This window comes from Tupaia chinensis, unplaced genomic scaffold, assembly GCF_000334495.1.
Source record: "Tupaia chinensis unplaced genomic scaffold, TupChi_1.0 Scaffold144952_1, whole genome shotgun sequence".
In the NCBI taxonomy this organism is placed as follows: Eukaryota; Metazoa; Chordata; class Mammalia; order Scandentia; family Tupaiidae; genus Tupaia; species Tupaia belangeri.
In genome coordinates this window covers 296,390-315,451 of record NW_006204812.1, presented here as the reverse complement: position 1 = coordinate 315,451, position 19,062 = coordinate 296,390, and the positions used below count along the sequence as shown (strand labels likewise).

Genomic DNA, 19,062 nt, shown 5'->3' with positions numbered 1-19,062 from the left:
TTCCTTACTGTAGGTAGGAATTACTTTAAGGACCACACAAGCCAGTTGCCTTTGGGGGGAAAAGTGGAAAGGAGACTTCTAAGTTGCTAGGAGAGTGATGATAAACAGAATAATTACAATGTGAGCGTTGCACATGCTGGACTGTTCTACATAAATAAAATCACCACCAACCCTCTAAGCAACCCTGCAAGGTAGGTATTACCGGACACCACATAGTTCAGAATTCCCCTCTGCATAACTAAAGGAATACACTGTGTTCAGATCCTGTAGCCTAGCAAACAGTTGTGGGTTTGAGCACCCTGTGTGATCTTGTGATCTCTATTTGGACTAGAGCAAGAGGGACAAGCTCTTCTCACCCAGAGAGAAACGATTTGCGTGAACAAACGAAGGTATGATAAAGGTTTGAGACCATATAACTCACATTGGGAGGTTACCTTTGAAAAGAATGTGTGATTCTGAGCTTCTGTTCATTTACACTGCTTAGCTGCATCTAGATTTGTTCTTACATTGGTGAATTCCAAGAATGAATAATTCTGAACTTGTTTCCACATATACCACTTATTTTCATCAACATTTACTGTACTAGTGAATCCTGTTCAGTTTTTAAATGTACCTATTTATTGGTGTAGGTTGTGTGTAGGTTGGCCTAGGGCAATGTGACTGAGAGCTTTTTCTTTTAGTTGGAATAGGGGGAGAACTCTTGGCCATTGTCAGGGTTATTCTGTCAGTGATGCCTTATAATTATTATTATTTTTGCTGGTTTTAGATTTTTGCCATAGGGTGTGTGTGCTTGTTGGAGAGAGAGAGATAGTGAGAGGAAAAAATGAAACACCCGCCCTGCCCCAGGGGGAAGGCCACACGGCAAGCTCTTCTCCCCCATTCTCTTCCTAGACTCTGGGCATGCACACATACGTGTCCAGCATGGTTTTGAAGATGCCAGGTCCAGGACTCTAACTGCAGTCGCTCATGTGGAAGTCCAGTGCCATAACCACTATGCTGCCTGCTGCCCCTGTAATTGTTTTAAAAATTGAGGAGGGTATTGTTAGTTTTCTTCACAGACCCAGTGAGCTGTCACATGATAGTATATATAACAAGGGTCCCCAACCAGGCTGTACAGCAGGAGGAGAACAGCGGGTGGTTAAGTCACGTTTCAGTTTCATCTGGATTTACAGCTGTTCCCTGTCGCTCATATTACCACCTCAGCTCTGCCTCCTGTCAGATGAGTGGTGGCATTAGAGTCTCATAGGAGTGCGAACCCTACTGTGAACTCCATGTGAGGGATCTTCATTGTGCTCTCTTATAAACCAGCCCCTCCCCCACCCCATCCGTGGAAAAATTGTCTTCTACACAACCAGTTCCTGGTGCCAAGAAGGTTGGAGACTGCTAATACATATAATACAGGCCCACATCACCCTGGCTATGTCATCTATCCCCTTTCCTCTGCTAAGGGATATGGAGTTAACGAAGAGGGCGTACTTTAGAATGGAGAATATGAAATGAGAAAGGAGTTGCCTTGTTTTATTTTGTTGTTCTTCTTTTTTAGGTTTTTGCCATAGGGCACATGTGTTCACCAGAGAGAGAAAGTGAGAAATCACCCCCCAGGGGGGATGGCTACGTCACAATCCCTTCTCTTTTTCTCTAGGGATTTTGGACATGCATGCACATGCACACAGCATGATTTTCAAGCCGCCAGGTCTAGGACTCGACTGGTTGGTCATATGGAAATCTAACGCCTTAAACACCATACAACCTGGCTGGCCCCAAGCTGCTTTGCTTCTAGTCACTCACAGTTCCTGTGCCCAGCTCTACCCCAAGACCAGACCAGCTACAGGATGTTGTACTCAATTCTGTGATGTGTTGCCTTCACAATGTCTTCATTGCCAACTTTCCTTGATCCAAGTGTCTATTAATTTCTCAGAACTCAGTCTGTATAAAAAACATAGTTACATTTCTGCTGTGACACCAATGGGATAACTAAAAATGGCACCAAGGACTACTTCAGGCGCCTACCATGGGGAATACAAAGGATCTTAGTCTAAAGTATTTATAACCTATGTGGTAACAGGAGACACACTAGGAAGTATCTTCAACCCCTTGCAAAAAAATGCAATTATACTGGGACCAGCAGATGGCATAATAGTTACATTGCTAGACTGCCACATAGTCAACTGCAGTTCGAGTCCTGGATCCAGTGGCTTGAAACTCACATTGGGCTGTGTGCATACTCAAAATCCCTAGAGGAGAATGGAGGAGAAGGGACTGTGGTGTGGCAATCTCCTGGGGGGTGATTTCTCGCTTTCTGTCTGTCACTCTGGCAAAAATTTTTGCCTTATAGCAAAAATCTTTTAAAAATAAAATAAAATGCAATTATATCTACTGGCTAGCATCTGAGAGGATATACTAGGCTTTGCAGGTAAATTAAGAAATGACCCATTTTACTGGAGCTCTTAAAAGATGATGTAGACGGGCTAGTTGGCATAATGGCTGTCACTGGACTCCCATGTAGTCAACCGTGGTTCAAGTCCCAGACCCCGTGGCTTAAACTCACAACAGGTGCATGTGCGTGTGTGCCCAAGATCTAGAGAGGGGAATGAAGAAGGGATTGCGGTGTGGCCATCCCCCCTAGGGGGTGATTTCTTACTTTCTGTCTCTATCTCTCTTTCTGGCAAACACATGCACCTTATAACAAAAACCTCTTCAAAAAAAAAGAAAAAGATGATGTAGAAAATGATGCTAGTTTAGACATTGTCCAGTGAGAGCCATTAAGAATTGTGAACAAGGAGAGCAATAATAAGACCTATGTCCTATCAGTCATTTTGAAACTTTTAGTCAATGAATTCTGTATTCATACAAATTCTTAAACTCAAAACTTATCAAGATGAAAGTTAAGCTCTTGTACACTTGTCTGCACATATACACACGTTATCTTTTTTTTTTGCTGTAGGAAATGTGAGCTCACCAGAGAGTGGGCTGGAGAGAGTGAGAAATGACCCTCCATGGGGGATGGCCAAGCCATAATCCCTTGTCCTACACTCTCCTCTTGGAATTTAGGGCATACACGCAGAACATTGTTTTTCAAGCCACCAAGTCTGGAACTTGAACCGCAAAGCTGGCCATGTAGGATCCAGTGCCTTAACCGCCTCACCACCTGCTGGTCCCATCTATTGCATTTTTTTGAAGTTTTGCTATGTGGTGTGTACACTTAACAGAGACAGAGCAAGAGAAGGAATGTGAGAGTATCCCCGGGGCAAGTGGGGGGGAGGGAGGCGGGTGGAGGTATGGCCATGTTGCAATCCCTTCTCCATTCTTCTCTCAGGATTTTGGTTATGCATTCAGTCATGCTTGGTGTGTTTTTCAAGCTGTTGGATCAGGATTCAAATCATGTGGTCCACCATGTGGGAGTCCAGCCACCTTAACCTGCACACCATCTGCTGCATTCTTCAAAGTCTGAGGCATGGTGGTTAAGGCAGCTACATCCCACATGCCTGACTGCCTGGTTCAAGTTTCAGACTAGGCGGCTGAGAAACACACCAGGTGCGTATTTATATGTGCCCAAAAACCCCAACAGGAAGATGAAGGGACAGCAGAGTGACTAGGCCCCTCAGGAAGTGCTTTCTCTCTGGCAAGCACATGTACTCTCTGTCAAAAAAAAAATAAAATTAAGTGGGGATTCAGTATCTCTTAGTGAAAGTTCTTGTAACGTAACTGAGACAGGCTACAAAACTTCCAATTAGAGAGAAGTTTCAAAAGTGTTAGCTTTAGGGCATTAAGTCAAATGATGGATTGGTCATAATTGCTAAAAAATATATATATACAAAAATTTAAAAAATAAAAATAAAAGGGACCAGCAGTTAGCGTAATGGCTATGTCGCTGGACTCCCATGTAGTAGGCCGCGGGTCGAGTCCCAGACCCGGTGGCTTAAACTCACACCAGGCGTGTGTGTGTGTGCCCAAGATCCCAAGAGGAGAATGGAGAAGGGATTGCGGCATGGCCATCCCCCTGGGGGTGATTTCTCGCTTTCTGTCTCTGTCTGTCTGGTTGGCGAGTGCATGCGCCCTATAATGAAAACCTCTCCAAAAAAAAAAAACAGACTTTTGACTTTTTCCCTTGTTTTTAAAACTATACTAGACAAGATGTCTGCTTCTTAGACAAGTCACACTCTAAGTAGTCTAATTTGTTTTCCTCTTACAAAAGTCTTTCAGAAAACTCTTCTTATATTTCTAAATATCTAGAAGCTCACCGTGCATTATACAAATTAATAAGAAATTCATAAATGTACTCACAAGGAAATTACAGCTGTAACTTTATCTGCCCACCCTTCCTAGAAATGACTGTTATCCTCACAGTGCTTTCAAAACACACTCAGGAGTAATTAAAAGTAGACTAGATGTTCTTTGTCCATTTAAATGATTCAGTGTATGTTCCCTTCAAATGGATTTTACGTTCCAGTTATACACAGAACAATTAGTCCCTGTTTTTCCATTTGGCCTATTCCTAAACCATACAAAGAAAATTACAGCTATCTCCTCCTAAGCTGCCAAGCTATGATGAATGTGGTAATAACCCTATTATTTCCATGTCCACGGGAACTCATGATTATAAAAATGGGTTTTAAGTACTTTATTTATGGCAAAGATACACTGAGCTACAAGGTCCAAAATATACACAGATGCTTAATAACTAAAGGAAAATGTTACATAAATGCAATCTTACACACCCACCAGCCACCACCACCACGCAAGCAGCTTGCTCTCAATTTCTAACAATGTGCCATCATCTGAGTGGCCTGTTTGAGCGTGGACCTCTGAGAGCACTCATACTGACAGAGGTGTTTATTAAACTTCCTGTAAAAGCCAAGTATTTTTCAAATGTACAGGCTTGGTTACACTTTTTTTTAAGTTTTTTTGCCACAGTGCTTGTGTGCTCACTGGAGAGAGACAAAGAGGGGGAAAGCGAGAAATCACAGCCCTCCTACCCAGAGGTAGGCCATGTTGCAATCCCTTCTCCTCCATTCTCCTCTTGGAATTTTGGGCAAACACACACATGTGTACCAAGTCTTTTCAAGCCACTGGGTCCTGGACTTGAACCATGGCTGACCATGTGGAAATCCAGCACCTTAATCACGCCACCTGCTGACCCCTACACTGGTTTTATATGTAAGCATTTTATTCATTTAACCAACATGAGCAGCTTTGGTTTCCTCATCTGCAAAATACACATACTTACCTTCACTGAGTTGTTTTGAAGATTTTGTTAAATGGTTACATCACTGGACTCCCACATGGCTGACAATGGTTTGAGTCCTGGACCAGGCGGCTTGAAATTCATGCCGGGTGCATGTGCATGGTGTGCCGAAAATCCTGAGAAGAAAATGGAGAAAGGATTGTGATGTGGTCATTTCCCCTGGAGGGTGATTTCTCACTTTCTATCTCTATGGTGAGTACACACGCTGTATAGCAAAAATCTCTAAAAATAAATAAATAAATAAAAGGTCCTCACAATTTTTTTTTTTTTTGGTAGGTTTTTACCTTAGAGAGTATGCACTTGCTAGGAAGAGAGACAATAAGAAGGAAAGTGAAAAATCACCCCCAGTGGGACGGCCACACTGTAATCCCTTCTCTCCATTCTCCTCCTGGGATATTAGGTACACACACATGCCCAGTGTGAGTTTCAAGTCACTGGGTCCAAAACTCGAACCATAGTCAGCCGTGTGGGAATCCAGCGACATAACTGCTATGCCATCTGCTGGCTCCATTTCTCTTATAGTTAATCACTATATATCTTTTTTTTTTTTTTTTTGGAGAGGTTTTTTTCACTATAGGGCATGTGTGCTCACCAGACAGAGACAGACATAGAGACAGAAAGCGAGAAATCACCCCCCAGGAGGGATGGTCACGCCGCAATCCCTTCTCCTCCATTCTCCTCTCGGGATCCTGGACACACGCACATGCGCCCGGCGTGAGTTTTTTTAAGCCACCGGGTCCGGGACGCAAACCGCAGTCGACTATGTGGGAGCCCATAGCCATTACACTAACTGCTGGTTCCCATCACTATATATCTTAAGTATACAAAATGCACATTCCCAGCATGGATATATTGTATATTTGCCCAAAGATATTACTATACATACCATCAACAGGTAACTTTCAGTTTTGAGTCCATTAAATGTTTTCTTTTTTGGTTGTTTCCCCTCTTGATTCTCTCCCTCCTGCCCCTCAAGGACTCAAGTCCCAGACCAGCGGGTAGCACAGAGGTTAAAGCAGCTGGATCTTACACGGCCAACTGTACAGTTCACAGGCCAAGTCCCGGCTACCTGAAAAAAGGAGTGCATGTCCATGCATGGCCAGAACCCTAGGAGGAGAATGGAGGACAGGGGATTTTGATGTGGCCATCCCCCTGGGGAAGGGAAGTTTTTTCCCCACATTCCCTCTTTATCTCTTCCTCTTTGTCTCTCTGTGCCCTATACTACAAAAAGGAAAGAAAATAAACTAACGAGTCCCTAGAGCTACCTAAATTCTTGATATAGTCCAACTGTTTCCCCCCCCCGCACTCAAACAGAAGAACTTCAAGAGAAAACACTGACATGTTTTATAAAAAAGCTACCAGTTTATTAACATATTATGTTCTAGTATCTATCAAAGTTTCAAATGGGACATTTTAAATCTCAAATAAGAAATCACAATATTCCCTATTAATTAAAAAGGGAAAAAAAGGGAAGTGGTGAGGGTGGTCATTCTTGGGTTTTAGTCCAAAATGAAAGTGTGGAAAATGTTTATTTTGGTGGGTCTGTGTTGATGCCATACTTCTCCTTGAGAAGCTTCAGCTGTTCCTCCTTCTTCTTTGTGTCCATCTTCTGAAATGCCTGGAAATGATAAGCACTAAAGTTAACAACTAGGTCGCCTACAGTCAAAGGCATTTCACGAACAGCACTAGCCAAAGAAGAAAACTTGCTGTACACATTTCCCAGCATGGACAGTTCTGCACAAATCTCAAATGCTCACCACACGACGAAAATGTTCCTATACTCACCCTGTTGGCATTATAGTACAAAACCACAAGGTATCTGTTACAAACATTGAATCCTGACAGGTGATCACACGCATTCTTGGCATCAAAGATGTCTTCATATACCACGTAAGCTGTCCCTCTGGTTTCAGGTGTGTTCCCCCTGCAGCATTAAATTGAACTTAATTAAAGTACACATTTACTTGAGCACCGATAGTTGAATAACCTGTGTTTTAAACCTGTAACTGTCTTTCAAAGGTAGTATACTACCACGCCACCTGCTGGCCCAGAATGATGGCTCTTAGTAGCCAGTAGTATCTAGAAGAGGAAGACCCTTGTTTCTAAAGATTGGATTTTTTCCCTCTCACCCTGACTGAATTATAGTTTTAGTTTCTAAAGACAAGCCAATCTTCATCAATGAAGGAAATAAATGCTTCTAGGCAATATTTTACTAAGGTTTATTAAATTCATAAAAATACAATCTATTGTGTGTATATGTGGGAGTCTCTACCAAGATGAAAAAATCATCAATGATATATGGAAAACCAGTCAATCATCATGCTTTGTGGCCAAGAAAGGATATCCTCCAATGTAAAGAGAAAGATAATAGAGGGAGTTAATATAGTTTCTTCCATTTTTCGTAGCTCTTTTGACTTTATAAAATACAATACAGTCAGCTTACCTCCCTTCATACTTTATTTATTTATTTTTAAAAATTTTCCTGAAAGTGTGTTCTCCAGGGCAGGTGGGAGGGAGAAAGCACCCCCCCATGGGCAGTGGTCGTACCCCAGTCTCTTCTCCATTTCTCTATGCTGTCAGGATTGAGGGCACACATATACAGGCACCTAGAATGTTTTTCAAGCTGCCAGGGCCTGGATTCAAATCAGCCAGCCATGTGGGATCTGGCTCCCTTAACCACTAGATTGTGGGGCTGGCCCTTTCCAAAACATTTTCTAAATTCACTGACTTAAGCATCTTTTTATTTAGAGAGAGAGATTTTTGCTATAGAGTGCATGCACTCGCCAGAGAAACAGAAAGTGAGAAATCACGCTCCACACCCCATTGACAGTCATACCGCAATCCCTTCTCCATTCTCCCCTTGGGATCTCGGGCATGCACGCATATGCGCCCAACGTGAGTTTTAAGCTGCCAGGTCTAATACTCAAACCATGGTAAACCAGGTGGGAGTCCAGTGATGTAACCATTATGCCATCTGCTGGTCCTGACTTACTCATCTTTTTTTTCTTTTCTTTTTTTTTTGAGAGATTTTCACTGTAGGGTGCGTGCACTCGCCAGACAGACAGAGAGAGACATAGAGACAGAAAGCGAGAAATCACCCCCTAGGGGGGATGGTCACGCCGCAATCCCTTCTCCTCCATTCTCCTCTCGGGATCTTGGGCACGCACGCACACGCGCCCGGCGTGAGTTTTAAACCACCGGGCCCGGGACACAAACTGCGGTCGACTACATGGGAGTCCAGCGACATAGCCATTACGCTAACTGCTGGTTCCCCTGACTTACTCATCTTTTAACTGAAGTTTTATAATGCTTTCATACATTTATCATGACCACATGGATCATTTTCTATATTAGTCACTTAGTTATATAAAGAGAGTACAGTGCTTACCATCTATCAGTCACAAGTGCTGTCAACACAAAGCACAAAGAATATATAAGACTAGCCAAGAGCTGGAGCTCACAAGCTGCCAGAAGAAACAGGTAAGTACACACACAGCAGCAAAACCATAGGCTAAGTAGTAAGATGCATATAGAGGGCGTTATGGGAGCACAGGGGAGGGGCAGCTAACATACAACAGGAAGGAAACACTCAACAAAAACTTTCACCCATACTGTCGAAGATGGTCCCAACTAAAATTCTTTTAAATAGGTGGTTTAGAAAAACTGGATTTCATAGATTATTGAAGTTACAGTGAATTAAAAAGTTTTCTAGGGGCCAGCTCTGTGGCCAGGTGGTTATTAAGGGAGCAGGATCATACACCGTCAACTGCACGGTTCTAATCCTAGCTCCGGCATCTTGAAAAATATGCTGGGCATGTGGGAGTGAGTGTGTGCCCCAAACCTCAATAGTCTGGAGAAACAGAGAAGTGATTGTGGCATGACGACTTTCCACTGGGGGTTGCTTTCTCCCTCGTCCTGTCTCTTTTTTGGTGAGTACACATGCTCTCAGGCAAATTTAAAAAACAAAAATTTAGTTTCACATGACTAGCAAGTGCATGGTTAGTTCTTAGAACCAATCAGTAAATTTACCATGCTTTCCTGTTAAAAGCTGCAAAAATACTAGATAACCTATCACACACGAAGAAAGAAAACCAGAAAAAGCCAGGCAACTTGTCATATGGCTAATGACAGGGCCAGAACTAAAATTCTGTCTCTGGATCCCCAAGGACCTTCTGTATATCGTTCTTTATACCTAGAACAGGAGTTTTTTTTTTTTTTTCTTTTTTAAGGCTATGTATTTACTTCCCCCTGAGTAAGAGAGACAGACAGAACACACTCCCAACAGGGTCTCGACACCACAATCCATGCCCAGTCTTCAAGCAGTTCTGGACCACAGGCAAGTGTACTCAGGGGTCTCTGGACTTGAACCAGGAAAGTTCCTATATGGGACTGCCTAACAGAATGTTGCATTTTATTTCTGCACTATCGTCTGTCCCTAAGAATAGAGTTTCTTAACCCAGACCCCATGTATCCCCTAAAATATGCAAAATGTTGTGTTTTCTCCTGTGGAGAGAGTCCAAAGCTTCTATCACACTCAGAGGGGCTGACCTCCCCAAAAGGATAGCTGGTCCGTATCACTTCTGTTTTCAACCCGTCTGAGTATCAACAATTCTGTGTGTCCAGCTCGGTATACTTTCTGGAAGGACAGCGATAATTCAGAGAGTCCTCAAGACCTTACAGTCCTATAAAACCTATCAGTTCATAGAAAAACTTATTAAGAAAGACGAGAGCCAGCAGGTGGCATGGTGGTTAAGCCACTGGACTCCCACATGGCCAACCATGGTTCAAGTCCCAGGCCTGGCAGCCTGAAAATCACACCAGGTGTAGGTACATAGGTGCCCAAAATCCAGAGAGAAGGGACTGAGGCATGGCCATCCTCCTGAGGGAGGATGTGATTTCTCACTTTCCCTCTCACACTCTCTGGTGGGTGCACACACACTACGGCAAAAACCTAAAAATTAAAATAAATAAATAAATACTCTGGGCCAGCTCTATAGCCTAGTGATTAAGGGAACCAGATCCTACATGGCTGACTGTGGTTCAAAATCTGGCTCCAGTGGCTTGAAAAACATGCTGGGTGTGTTTGCATGAGTTCCCCAAATCCCAACAGAACAGGAAATGGAAAAGGGATTACAGAATGACCATACCCCATTGAGGGGCACTTCCTACCCTATCCTCATCTTTCTCTGGTGAACATACACGCTCTTTGGCAATTAAAGAAAAGGGAGGGGTATTTCTAGACCAGCCTTGTGGTCTACTGGTTGAGGGAGCCAGATCCCACATGGCTAACCTTGGTTCAAATCCCAGCCCTAGCAGGTTGAAAAACATGGTAGGTGTGTGTGCATGTCTGAAATACCAGTAGGATGGAGAACTGGAGAAGGGATTGCAGCATGACCAGTCCCCATTGAGGAGTGTTTTTTTCCTCTTCCTCTCTGTCTGATATATGCACCCTCTGGCAATTAAAGAGAGAACTATTCTGAATCAAAAATAAAATTTTTAGAAATCCTTTCAGATGGAATTAGATAATCAGCCCTTTTATACTAGGTTAGGGTGGCAAAGGTTATGGTACTGAGTATTGTAGAAGTTTGATTTAAAATCAGAAGATTTTACCACTAAACACTGTAAGACACTAGAAAGGTACTCTCTGGGCCTTAGCAGTCTCACCTGTAAAACAGATAGAGTACCACTTTCACACAGGGCTAGTTCTATTGATGAAAACAAAAACACCCAGAATGATACATGTTATTTAGTAGAAGTTCCATAAATAGTACCTACAAGAACAAACAACAATCTTTCTATTAAATTAAAACATAAATTCTTTTTTTTAAAGAATTACTTAACTTTATTTATTTATTCATCTATTTTAATTTGATCAGATACACACACACGGGTGGAGAGAGAGAGAGCAAGAGAGAGAGAGAAGGGGGAAAGCAAGCCACCAAGTCCATGACTCGAACCATGGTTGGCCATGTGGGATTGTCCAGAGCCTTAACCACCGCTCTACCTGCTGGTCCCAAAAGATAAATTCTTAAAGCTAGATGTTTTCTCCTATACTTTTAATTCTTTAATGGAAAGAGCTGAGTTAGGACCAGCTAGTACTGTGGTAGTTAGGGTGGCTGGATCCCACATGCCCAAATGAATGGTTCAAGTCCTGGACCCAACAGCTTGGGACATATGCTGAACATATACATATGAATGCATGCCTAAGATCCCAAAGGGAGAAAGGAGAAGTGATTATGGCATAGCCATCCCCCATGGAGGATGCTTTCTCACTTCCTCTCTCTAACTCTGGTGAGTGCACACTCCCTCTACAAAATTTAAAACAAAACAAAACAAAACAAAAAAACACAAACTAGTTGAAAATGTCATGCTTCAGTTACTTTTATATCCTTTTACTCAGTTTATTCGAAAATTTCAGAGTCAGTAAGACAGACAGTGAAAACTGTTGAGAAAATTAATGCATACATCTAAAAAAACATAGTCCAGTACTTAGTTTTACAAGTATGCAATAATGTTAATTCCTTCCCTCCCTCAAACCATTCATCGCCACTTGATGATGTCTAATTCTCAACTACTACTACTAGCTCCCATGGAGAGGGATCATTGGTCTCAATAGGTTTTTTCCTTCCTAAAAACAAAGTTTATATCCTTCAATATGCTGCCTCTAGACTTTTTTATTCTTTTTATTGCCAGAGGGTGTGTGCTTACCAGAGATGGGGAGAAGGAGAAAGCACTCCCTCATGGGGATGACCACTCTGCAATCCCTTCTCCTCTATTTCTTCATCCTATCAGGACTTTGAGCCTTCACGTGCATGCGCACACGTGTGCATGCGCGTGCACACACACACACACACAGAGGTGTCCAGCATATTTTTTAAGCCACCATGACTGGCCATCTAGGATCTAGAATCCTTCAACCACTAGGTTATGGAACCAGCCCAGTGCCTAGGCTCTTGGTTAGGGCTGCCGTACTTGTACACCACACACAGTGGCTTTGATGTCAACTATAATTCTGAGATCATTGCTTATGCAAATATTTTCTTTACATGGCATTTCAAAAGTCTCAGTAAGACTCACACTCTGATCTGACGAATAGGTCCGTATTTCCCAAATATATCATACATTTCTTCAGCTGTGATTTTGTATGGCAAATTTCTTATATATAAAATGCGATTTACTTCAGGTGGAAGTCGAATCTAAAATGAGAAATATATACTGTCATTATAATCAGGCACAGTGGTGCTACCATTTAAAAAAAAGTCTCAACTAGACATAATAAAAAGCCAAGAATATGAGTTACAATCAGATGCTGAGTCTGGACTGAATATGGCATAATCTTCAGAGAAGCAACTGAGCACTGGTTCTAGGGAAGACTCATGGCAGGAACTAATAAGGGCCACTATAAAACCAACGCTTTAGTCACTACAGTTAAACAAGCATTTCCAATCCCAGGAAAAAGCTCTTGAAGCTTCAAGCATGTACAAGAAACAAAGAAGGGAACTGTTCTTGTTCTCTAGACGATAAAATTTCCATCGATAAACCTTCTCTGTCTTCTTGGGAACTTGTTTTATCAATCATCCTCTTTTATTTAAGAAAGCACTCTGCTGGGACCAGCAGATGGCACAGTGGTTACGTCGCTGGATTCCCATGTAGTCGACCACAGTTCCAGTCCCAGACTTGCTGGCTTAAAACTCATGCAGGGCGATGGGAACAACAGAGAGTGTAATGGCTATGTCACTGGACTCCCATGTAGTCAACCATGGTTTGAGTCCCAGACCCGGTGGCTTAAATTCACACCAGGTGCATGTGCGTGTGCGCCCAAGATCCTGAGAGGAGAATGGAGAAGGGATTGACCATGTGGCAATCCTTCCTGGGAGTGATTTCTCGCTTTCTGTCTCTCCGTCTGTCTCTGTCTTTCTGGCAAGCGCACAGGCCCTATAGCAAAAACCTCTCTGAAAAAAATAAAAAGTATGTCCTTCATAGGCCTTTATCTTTAGACTTCTTTTCTTAACATCTTGAAATACTTTCCTTGACTTTTTAAAACTCTTTTTGGTCTCTTAACCACATATGCGGTTCCCTCAGTTAGTTGATGACTCCCATCCAGAGCTCATCTTCTGCTCCTTGATAACATATTTGATTACGTGCCAAACATAAATATGCTCAATGTGTAATTAAACTGACACCTGTTCTTGACATTAAGCTAACTAGTGTGTAAGTAGTGTCTAAAGGTAAGTATTCAAATTCTTTCCCCTCAAACTAGTAGTGGTAATAACTGATAAATAATTACTAATTTCAAGATTCAAGGTTAGGCAGTCAACACTGCCAACCATATATACTTCTCTAGTAAGTCTGCTTTCTCACTCTACAAAACATTATCACATTTTCTCTGCTCTCCTCAAATCTTATCCCATCATCTTCTCTAACAACGGAGGTGGGTTATACCCCTTTCCCTGCACATCCGAGAAGATGACTGGCTCCTGCTTCTTGGAGAAGATAGGTATGACCAGATGGTAAGTACCTTTGGTTTGAATCACTAAACCTATCAATCTACATTCATCTACATGCACCCACTTTTTATCCATGACTACACCAATGCTTTGTCTATTCAAAACTTTCACTTCTAAACCTAACTCATCTTTCCTTCCTAACATGTTTCTCCCCCTCTCTGGATCATTTCCACAGTGTATACAAATATATCACACACCTTTAAAAAAAATAATTACTGGGACCAACAGATGGTGTAAGGGCTACACCGCTGGACTCCCATGTAGTTGATCATGGTTCGAATCCTGGACCTGGTGGCTTAAACTCACGCCAGGCACATGTGCGTGCATGGCCAAGATCCCGACAGGAGAATGGAGGCGTAGGGATTGCAGCAGGGCCATCCCCCATGGGGGGTGATTTCTTGCTTTCTGTCTGTCTGTCCCTTTCTGTATTTCTGGCGAGTGCATGTACCCTATAGCAAAAACCTCTCCCAAAAAATAATAATTGCTTGTTCAATTTTATTATTATTTTTCAATTCTGACCAGAGACAGACAGACAGACAGGGAAAGTGAGAAAAGCAAGCCACCAGGTCCAGGACGTTAACCAGGGTCAACTATGTGAGTTCAGCTCCTTAACCACCATGCCACCTGCTGGCCTCCACATATCTTAATACGGGAAAAAAGCCCATACTTAACCAATTTCTCTATTTACTATGGACATGAAAACTCATGGAAAGAGTTGTCTTGTTATCTCCAATTTCTGAACTTTCTCCACCTTTTCATAACAATGCAACCAAGTTTTCCTTCACTGAAATGATTCTTTTTTTTTTGGAGAGGTTTTTCCTATAGGGCGTGTGCGCTCGCCAGACAGACAGAGACAGAGAGACAGAAAGCGAGAAATCACCCCCGAGAGGGGGGGGCCACGCCGCAATCCCTTCTCCACTCTTCTCTCGGGATCTTGGGCACGCACGCACACGCGCCCGGCATGAATTTAAGCCACCGGGTCCGAGACGCGAACCACAGTCGACTACGTGGGAGTCCAGCGACATAGCCATTACGCTAACTGCTGGTCCCCACTGAAATGATTCTTACCATCAAGGTCAACAAAATCTTCACCTCACCATAACCAATGGTCAATTACGTGTTTTCACTTGAATCTCGAAGCATCTTATTGTTAACTATTCTCTTGAGACGTTTTAAAGGGTTCCACAACACCCTTTTCTCTAACAATAAAATGTAAGCAAAGGACTTTTTGTTGTTTTATTCGCTGTTGTGTCCTCGATTCCTAAGAGTAGTGTCTGGCACATAACAGACGTTCGATAAATGTAACTGATTAATTATTTCCCATATCGCAAGCCAAGGAGGTGCTCGAAATTGTTGAATTAATACACGAAGAAAGGATACGAAAAGTTGCCCGATCCGAGAATTCCTAACTGCCGATGAACCACTAAGTTACTGAGGACTGGCCTGTGCTACCGACTCTCAGGCAGCGTCCTAACAAGTCCGGGTCCTGGGGCAGGCCGCGAGGCTCACAGCACCACTGACGCCAGGGCAGGGGTGGAAGGGCCTCTCAGAGGGGTGGCAGTGGGTCAGGGGCTCTAGGCGCGCCTGCTCACCACCTCGAGGATGGGCGGGGCAGATCCCCTCACCTGGGAGCGGGAGGGACAAGAACGCTCTGCCCACGCCGCCGAGAGTCAAGCAGCCAAACCCGCCCTCTCTCCGAAGGCCCCGGTACTCACGTTCGCCCTCTTGGCCGCTTGCATCGCCATCTTGGCGGGCTGATGAGGTTACCGCCTCCAACACTGGGATGCCTCTGGACAGTTCAGCTTCGAGCGCGACAGAGTCAGACGCAGGACGTCAACATCCAGGCTCGCCGGAAGTTGTATTAGCACGGCCGGAATATCGCCGTCCCACGCCGAGACGTGCTGACGTATACCCCCTTTCTAACAGACTCCCACCGCAAAGGAGCCTAAGCAAAACGTGAGGCCGGAAGGTGGAATGACGAGCCCCAAGACACTTCCGGGTTTTAGACCGGAAAAGGCGGGGCGTAACTTCCAGGAGGAGGTGTTCCGGTCGGAGTGGTCCTGGGAGGCGGGAACTAGCCCGAAGGGCGGGGACTAAGGAGGGTGGTGAGAGGCGGGGCGGGGCCTGGTGCTGGGAGGCGGCGACCAGGTGCGGGGGCACTCAAGCTGCACCTGGGCGTCTAGCCCGGCGCAAGGCGGAGCCTGCTGGGCTGTCGCTGTTACCGTAACCCGACCCCTGGCAGCCCCCAGGTTGAGCACTCGCTGATCGCACCTCTCCCGCCGCCCTGCCCACCCCTCCCCTGCCTGACCCAGTCTGCGCGCAGACGCCCAGTGAACCAGGCGCCGTTTCAGTCCACTCTTTATTTCCTTTGACCGACTTTACCCGGATCAGTCGACGAGGCAGACCTGGCAGAAGCAGCCAGGCCCTTGCTTGCGTACTGTGCATTTTCTCCAGGTTTCCCCCAGGAAGCCCGGGCGTGGCCGTGACCTGTCCTGCGCCCTCTTCACTGGGGCAGCTCCAGGACGATTTTGCCCAGGTTCTTGTTAGATTCCATGTGCTCGTGGGCCTTTTGAATTTCAGTCATTGGGTAGACTCTGTCCAGAACCGGCAAGAGACGTTGGGGGCCCTCCGTGGAAAAGTGGGGCAGAATCTGCTCCGTGAATGCTTTCACCAGCATTTCCTTGTACTGAGATAAGGAAAAGGAGACCGTCAGCCTTAGCATTTTTGCTCTCTGAAACCATCTGAAAGAGCACACAGGAACTGAACCTCTTCACTTCCCAGCACGTGGTGCGTGCCCCTCCCTCTGCTGTGCACCAGATAGACTAAGGAGTCAAGTATTGGTGTCACTGCCCTTCCAAGGGCTGCATTTAAATAAAGGTGTTCTGTAGGAGACAGCCAGACAGGACTTAGGTAGGCTCGATGCACAAAGAACGCTTAAACTCTGCTCTCCTGTGAAGGCGTGCAGCGAGAAACATTCCCAAAGCTGGCGCCTTCTAGAAAGCCACACAGAGATTTCATAAACTATCTGTTGAAGGTAGAGGCTTGCTTACTACCTAAGAGGCTTCCTTAGGGTGCCAAGAAGGGTTCTGCCTTTGAAAATACAGTCTTGGAATCATTAGAAGTTCTTCTCAGAGGGTCAGTGCTTTGTTCATTCTGTTAGAAAGTTTAGGTAACTGGGGCCAAGAAATGGTACAATGGTAACAACTGGACCTATATGGGAAGATCCTGGGTTCTCCTCCTAGGGCCTCCCTGTGCTCATGGGCCTGTGATCTGGGGCAGCCCGTGAGGCTGGGGGTGGAATGCAGTGTGAAGACTCAGCTGAGACTGAATCTTTCTCAGAAGAAATAAATACATTTTTTAAGAGAGATTTTTGCTATAGGGCACATGTGCTTGCCAGAGAGACAGAGAGTGACAGAGATAGAAAGCGAGAAATCACCCCTCCTCCTGGGGGATGGCCACGCTGCAGTCCCTTCTCCTCCAGTCACCTCTTGGAATTTTGGCAAGCATGCACAGGCACCCTATGTGAGTTTTAAGCCACCAGGACTTGAACTGTGGTCAACTATGTGGCAATCCAGCAATGCAACCATTATGCCATCTGCTGGTCCCAATAAAAACATTTTTAAAAATGTTTAGATGATATATGAAATGTTAGCTAGGCTCTTTCTAACATGCTGAGGCTTCTATCTACCAACCTGAACTGATTTTCTGATATCAGTTTACCCATTTATCCATAGGGGGCAGGTTTGTTCATAGGCTCCCTAAACTAAGATGTGATAGAGCTCTCTTCCTTAGAGTAATGTAAATGAGCCAGACTTTAATGGATAATAGTTATATCACATGTTTTCTAAAGAATTACTTTTTTTATTAGCATTATTTTTCAGTTTTGATCAGAGAGAGACACAGAGAGTAAGCCACCAGGTCCAGGACTCAAACCGTGGTCAACCATGTGGGAGTCCAGTATCTTTAACCACCATGCCACATGCCAGCCCCACATTGCATTTTTCTCTTTTCTTATCACTCACCTTTTTGTCCCTAGATCTCAGCAGACTGGTAATCAGACTTCCTCGTTTAAAAAGTAGCTTCGAAAGCAAAGGCCCACTGACATTATCTCCTCCCATCAGACCATAGAGAAGCCAGCGACCATCAAGAGCCAGACAGTTGACGTTCTTCTCCCAGTAGGATCCACCTATGCAGTCTAGAATCAGGTTAACTCCAGCACCTTTCATAGAAAACAGATTTGTGATGTTAGTCAGCCCCTGAAAATAAGATTCCATGGTATATGTGTATATGTGTGTGTGTGTGTGTGTGTGTATATAAATAAAGTACAATGGTAAATCTTTAGGTTGGAACTAGAAACACTGCCCAGTGAAACACTGTGGAAAATGGAGTCTAGGGAGTGGAACTCCATCATGGCATGTGTGACATAGCTCATCTCTTCTGACATCTAGCCACAGCAAAAGGGATACAGGCAACACCATGATCTGGCATCTCTCCTCCTTCGCCGTAAGTACAGTCCTAACGGCACCAAGGCATAAGCGAGAACAGAACACGCGAGGTCCACCCTAAGCTATAGGGCAGGGAGGCTAGTTGCTTACATCTGTGTTATGAAGTGTCTGCACTGAGCTGTCTTTTTTTTTTTTTTTTTTTTAATTTGTGCTAGAGAGAGAGGAAAGTGAGAAAGCACCTCCTGGGGGTAATAATCATGCTACAATCCCGTCTCAGGATTTTGGGCTCGCATGCACATGCACCCGGCATGTTTTTCAAACCACCAGGTCGAGGATTCAAACACAGCCATGTGAGTCAGCTTCCTTACCCACCATACCACCCAGCTGGCCCTGTGCTAGGTTACTGAATGACAGGCTTACAAGGTTTGGTTTCATTGCTCCTTTTCTAAGCACACAAAAAATGGAAAGGGATGAACCAAAATATACAGATTTAGCTTGAGAATACAAAAGTAGGCATACCTATTCACCATGTAGGGAGTTCCCACCCTAGTTCTACTACAGCTCCAAACTGATCTTGGCCCCACACTTCTTGTTAACTCACTGGAGTGGCTAGTTGGGAAGATATCTTAGAAAATTCCAGGCCAACTCTATGACTATCCAGTTTATAAAGAGTGTAAGAATCGTATCATTCACAAGAATGCACATGGAAACCATTTCAGATGGAAATCCTGACTGCCTGCCTCCAGTGGTCAAATGGCAGAGTACTAGAATTTGTCTAGGCAGCTGCTATGCATTTAGCTGAGCCAAGACCAATTCAGAGCACGGACAACCTCTGGGCTGGTGAGGATTTTATTTAATCATCACT

General features: G+C 44.2%; 2 protein-coding genes across 2 annotated transcripts in view; both read right to left on the bottom strand.

Moving 5' to 3' along the window:
- Positions 1-6,585: 6,585 nt before the first annotated feature.
- SF3B6 (splicing factor 3b subunit 6) lies at positions 6,586-15,548 on the bottom strand. Its single transcript, XM_006167653.3, has 4 exons — positions 15,468-15,548; positions 12,323-12,441; positions 7,031-7,169; positions 6,586-6,863 (listed from the first exon to the last, which is right to left on the bottom strand). The coding sequence occupies exons 1-4, from the start codon at positions 15,495-15,497 to the stop codon at positions 6,774-6,776; spliced, it is 378 nt and encodes a 125-aa protein (XP_006167715.1). The 5' UTR covers positions 15,498-15,548; the 3' UTR covers positions 6,586-6,773.
- A 562-nt stretch (positions 15,549-16,110) lies between these two features.
- TP53I3 (tumor protein p53 inducible protein 3) overlaps positions 16,111-19,062 on the bottom strand; it is a 7,976-nt gene continuing 5,024 nt past the window's right edge. Inside the window, exons 5-6 of the mRNA XM_006167650.3 lie at positions 17,775-17,971; positions 16,111-16,438 (exon numbers count right to left, since the gene is read on the bottom strand). Of these exons, the coding sequence (XP_006167712.1) occupies positions 16,256-16,438; positions 17,775-17,971 (380 nt within the window). The 3' untranslated portion in view covers positions 16,111-16,255. The remainder of the gene's footprint in view (positions 16,439-17,774; positions 17,972-19,062) is intronic.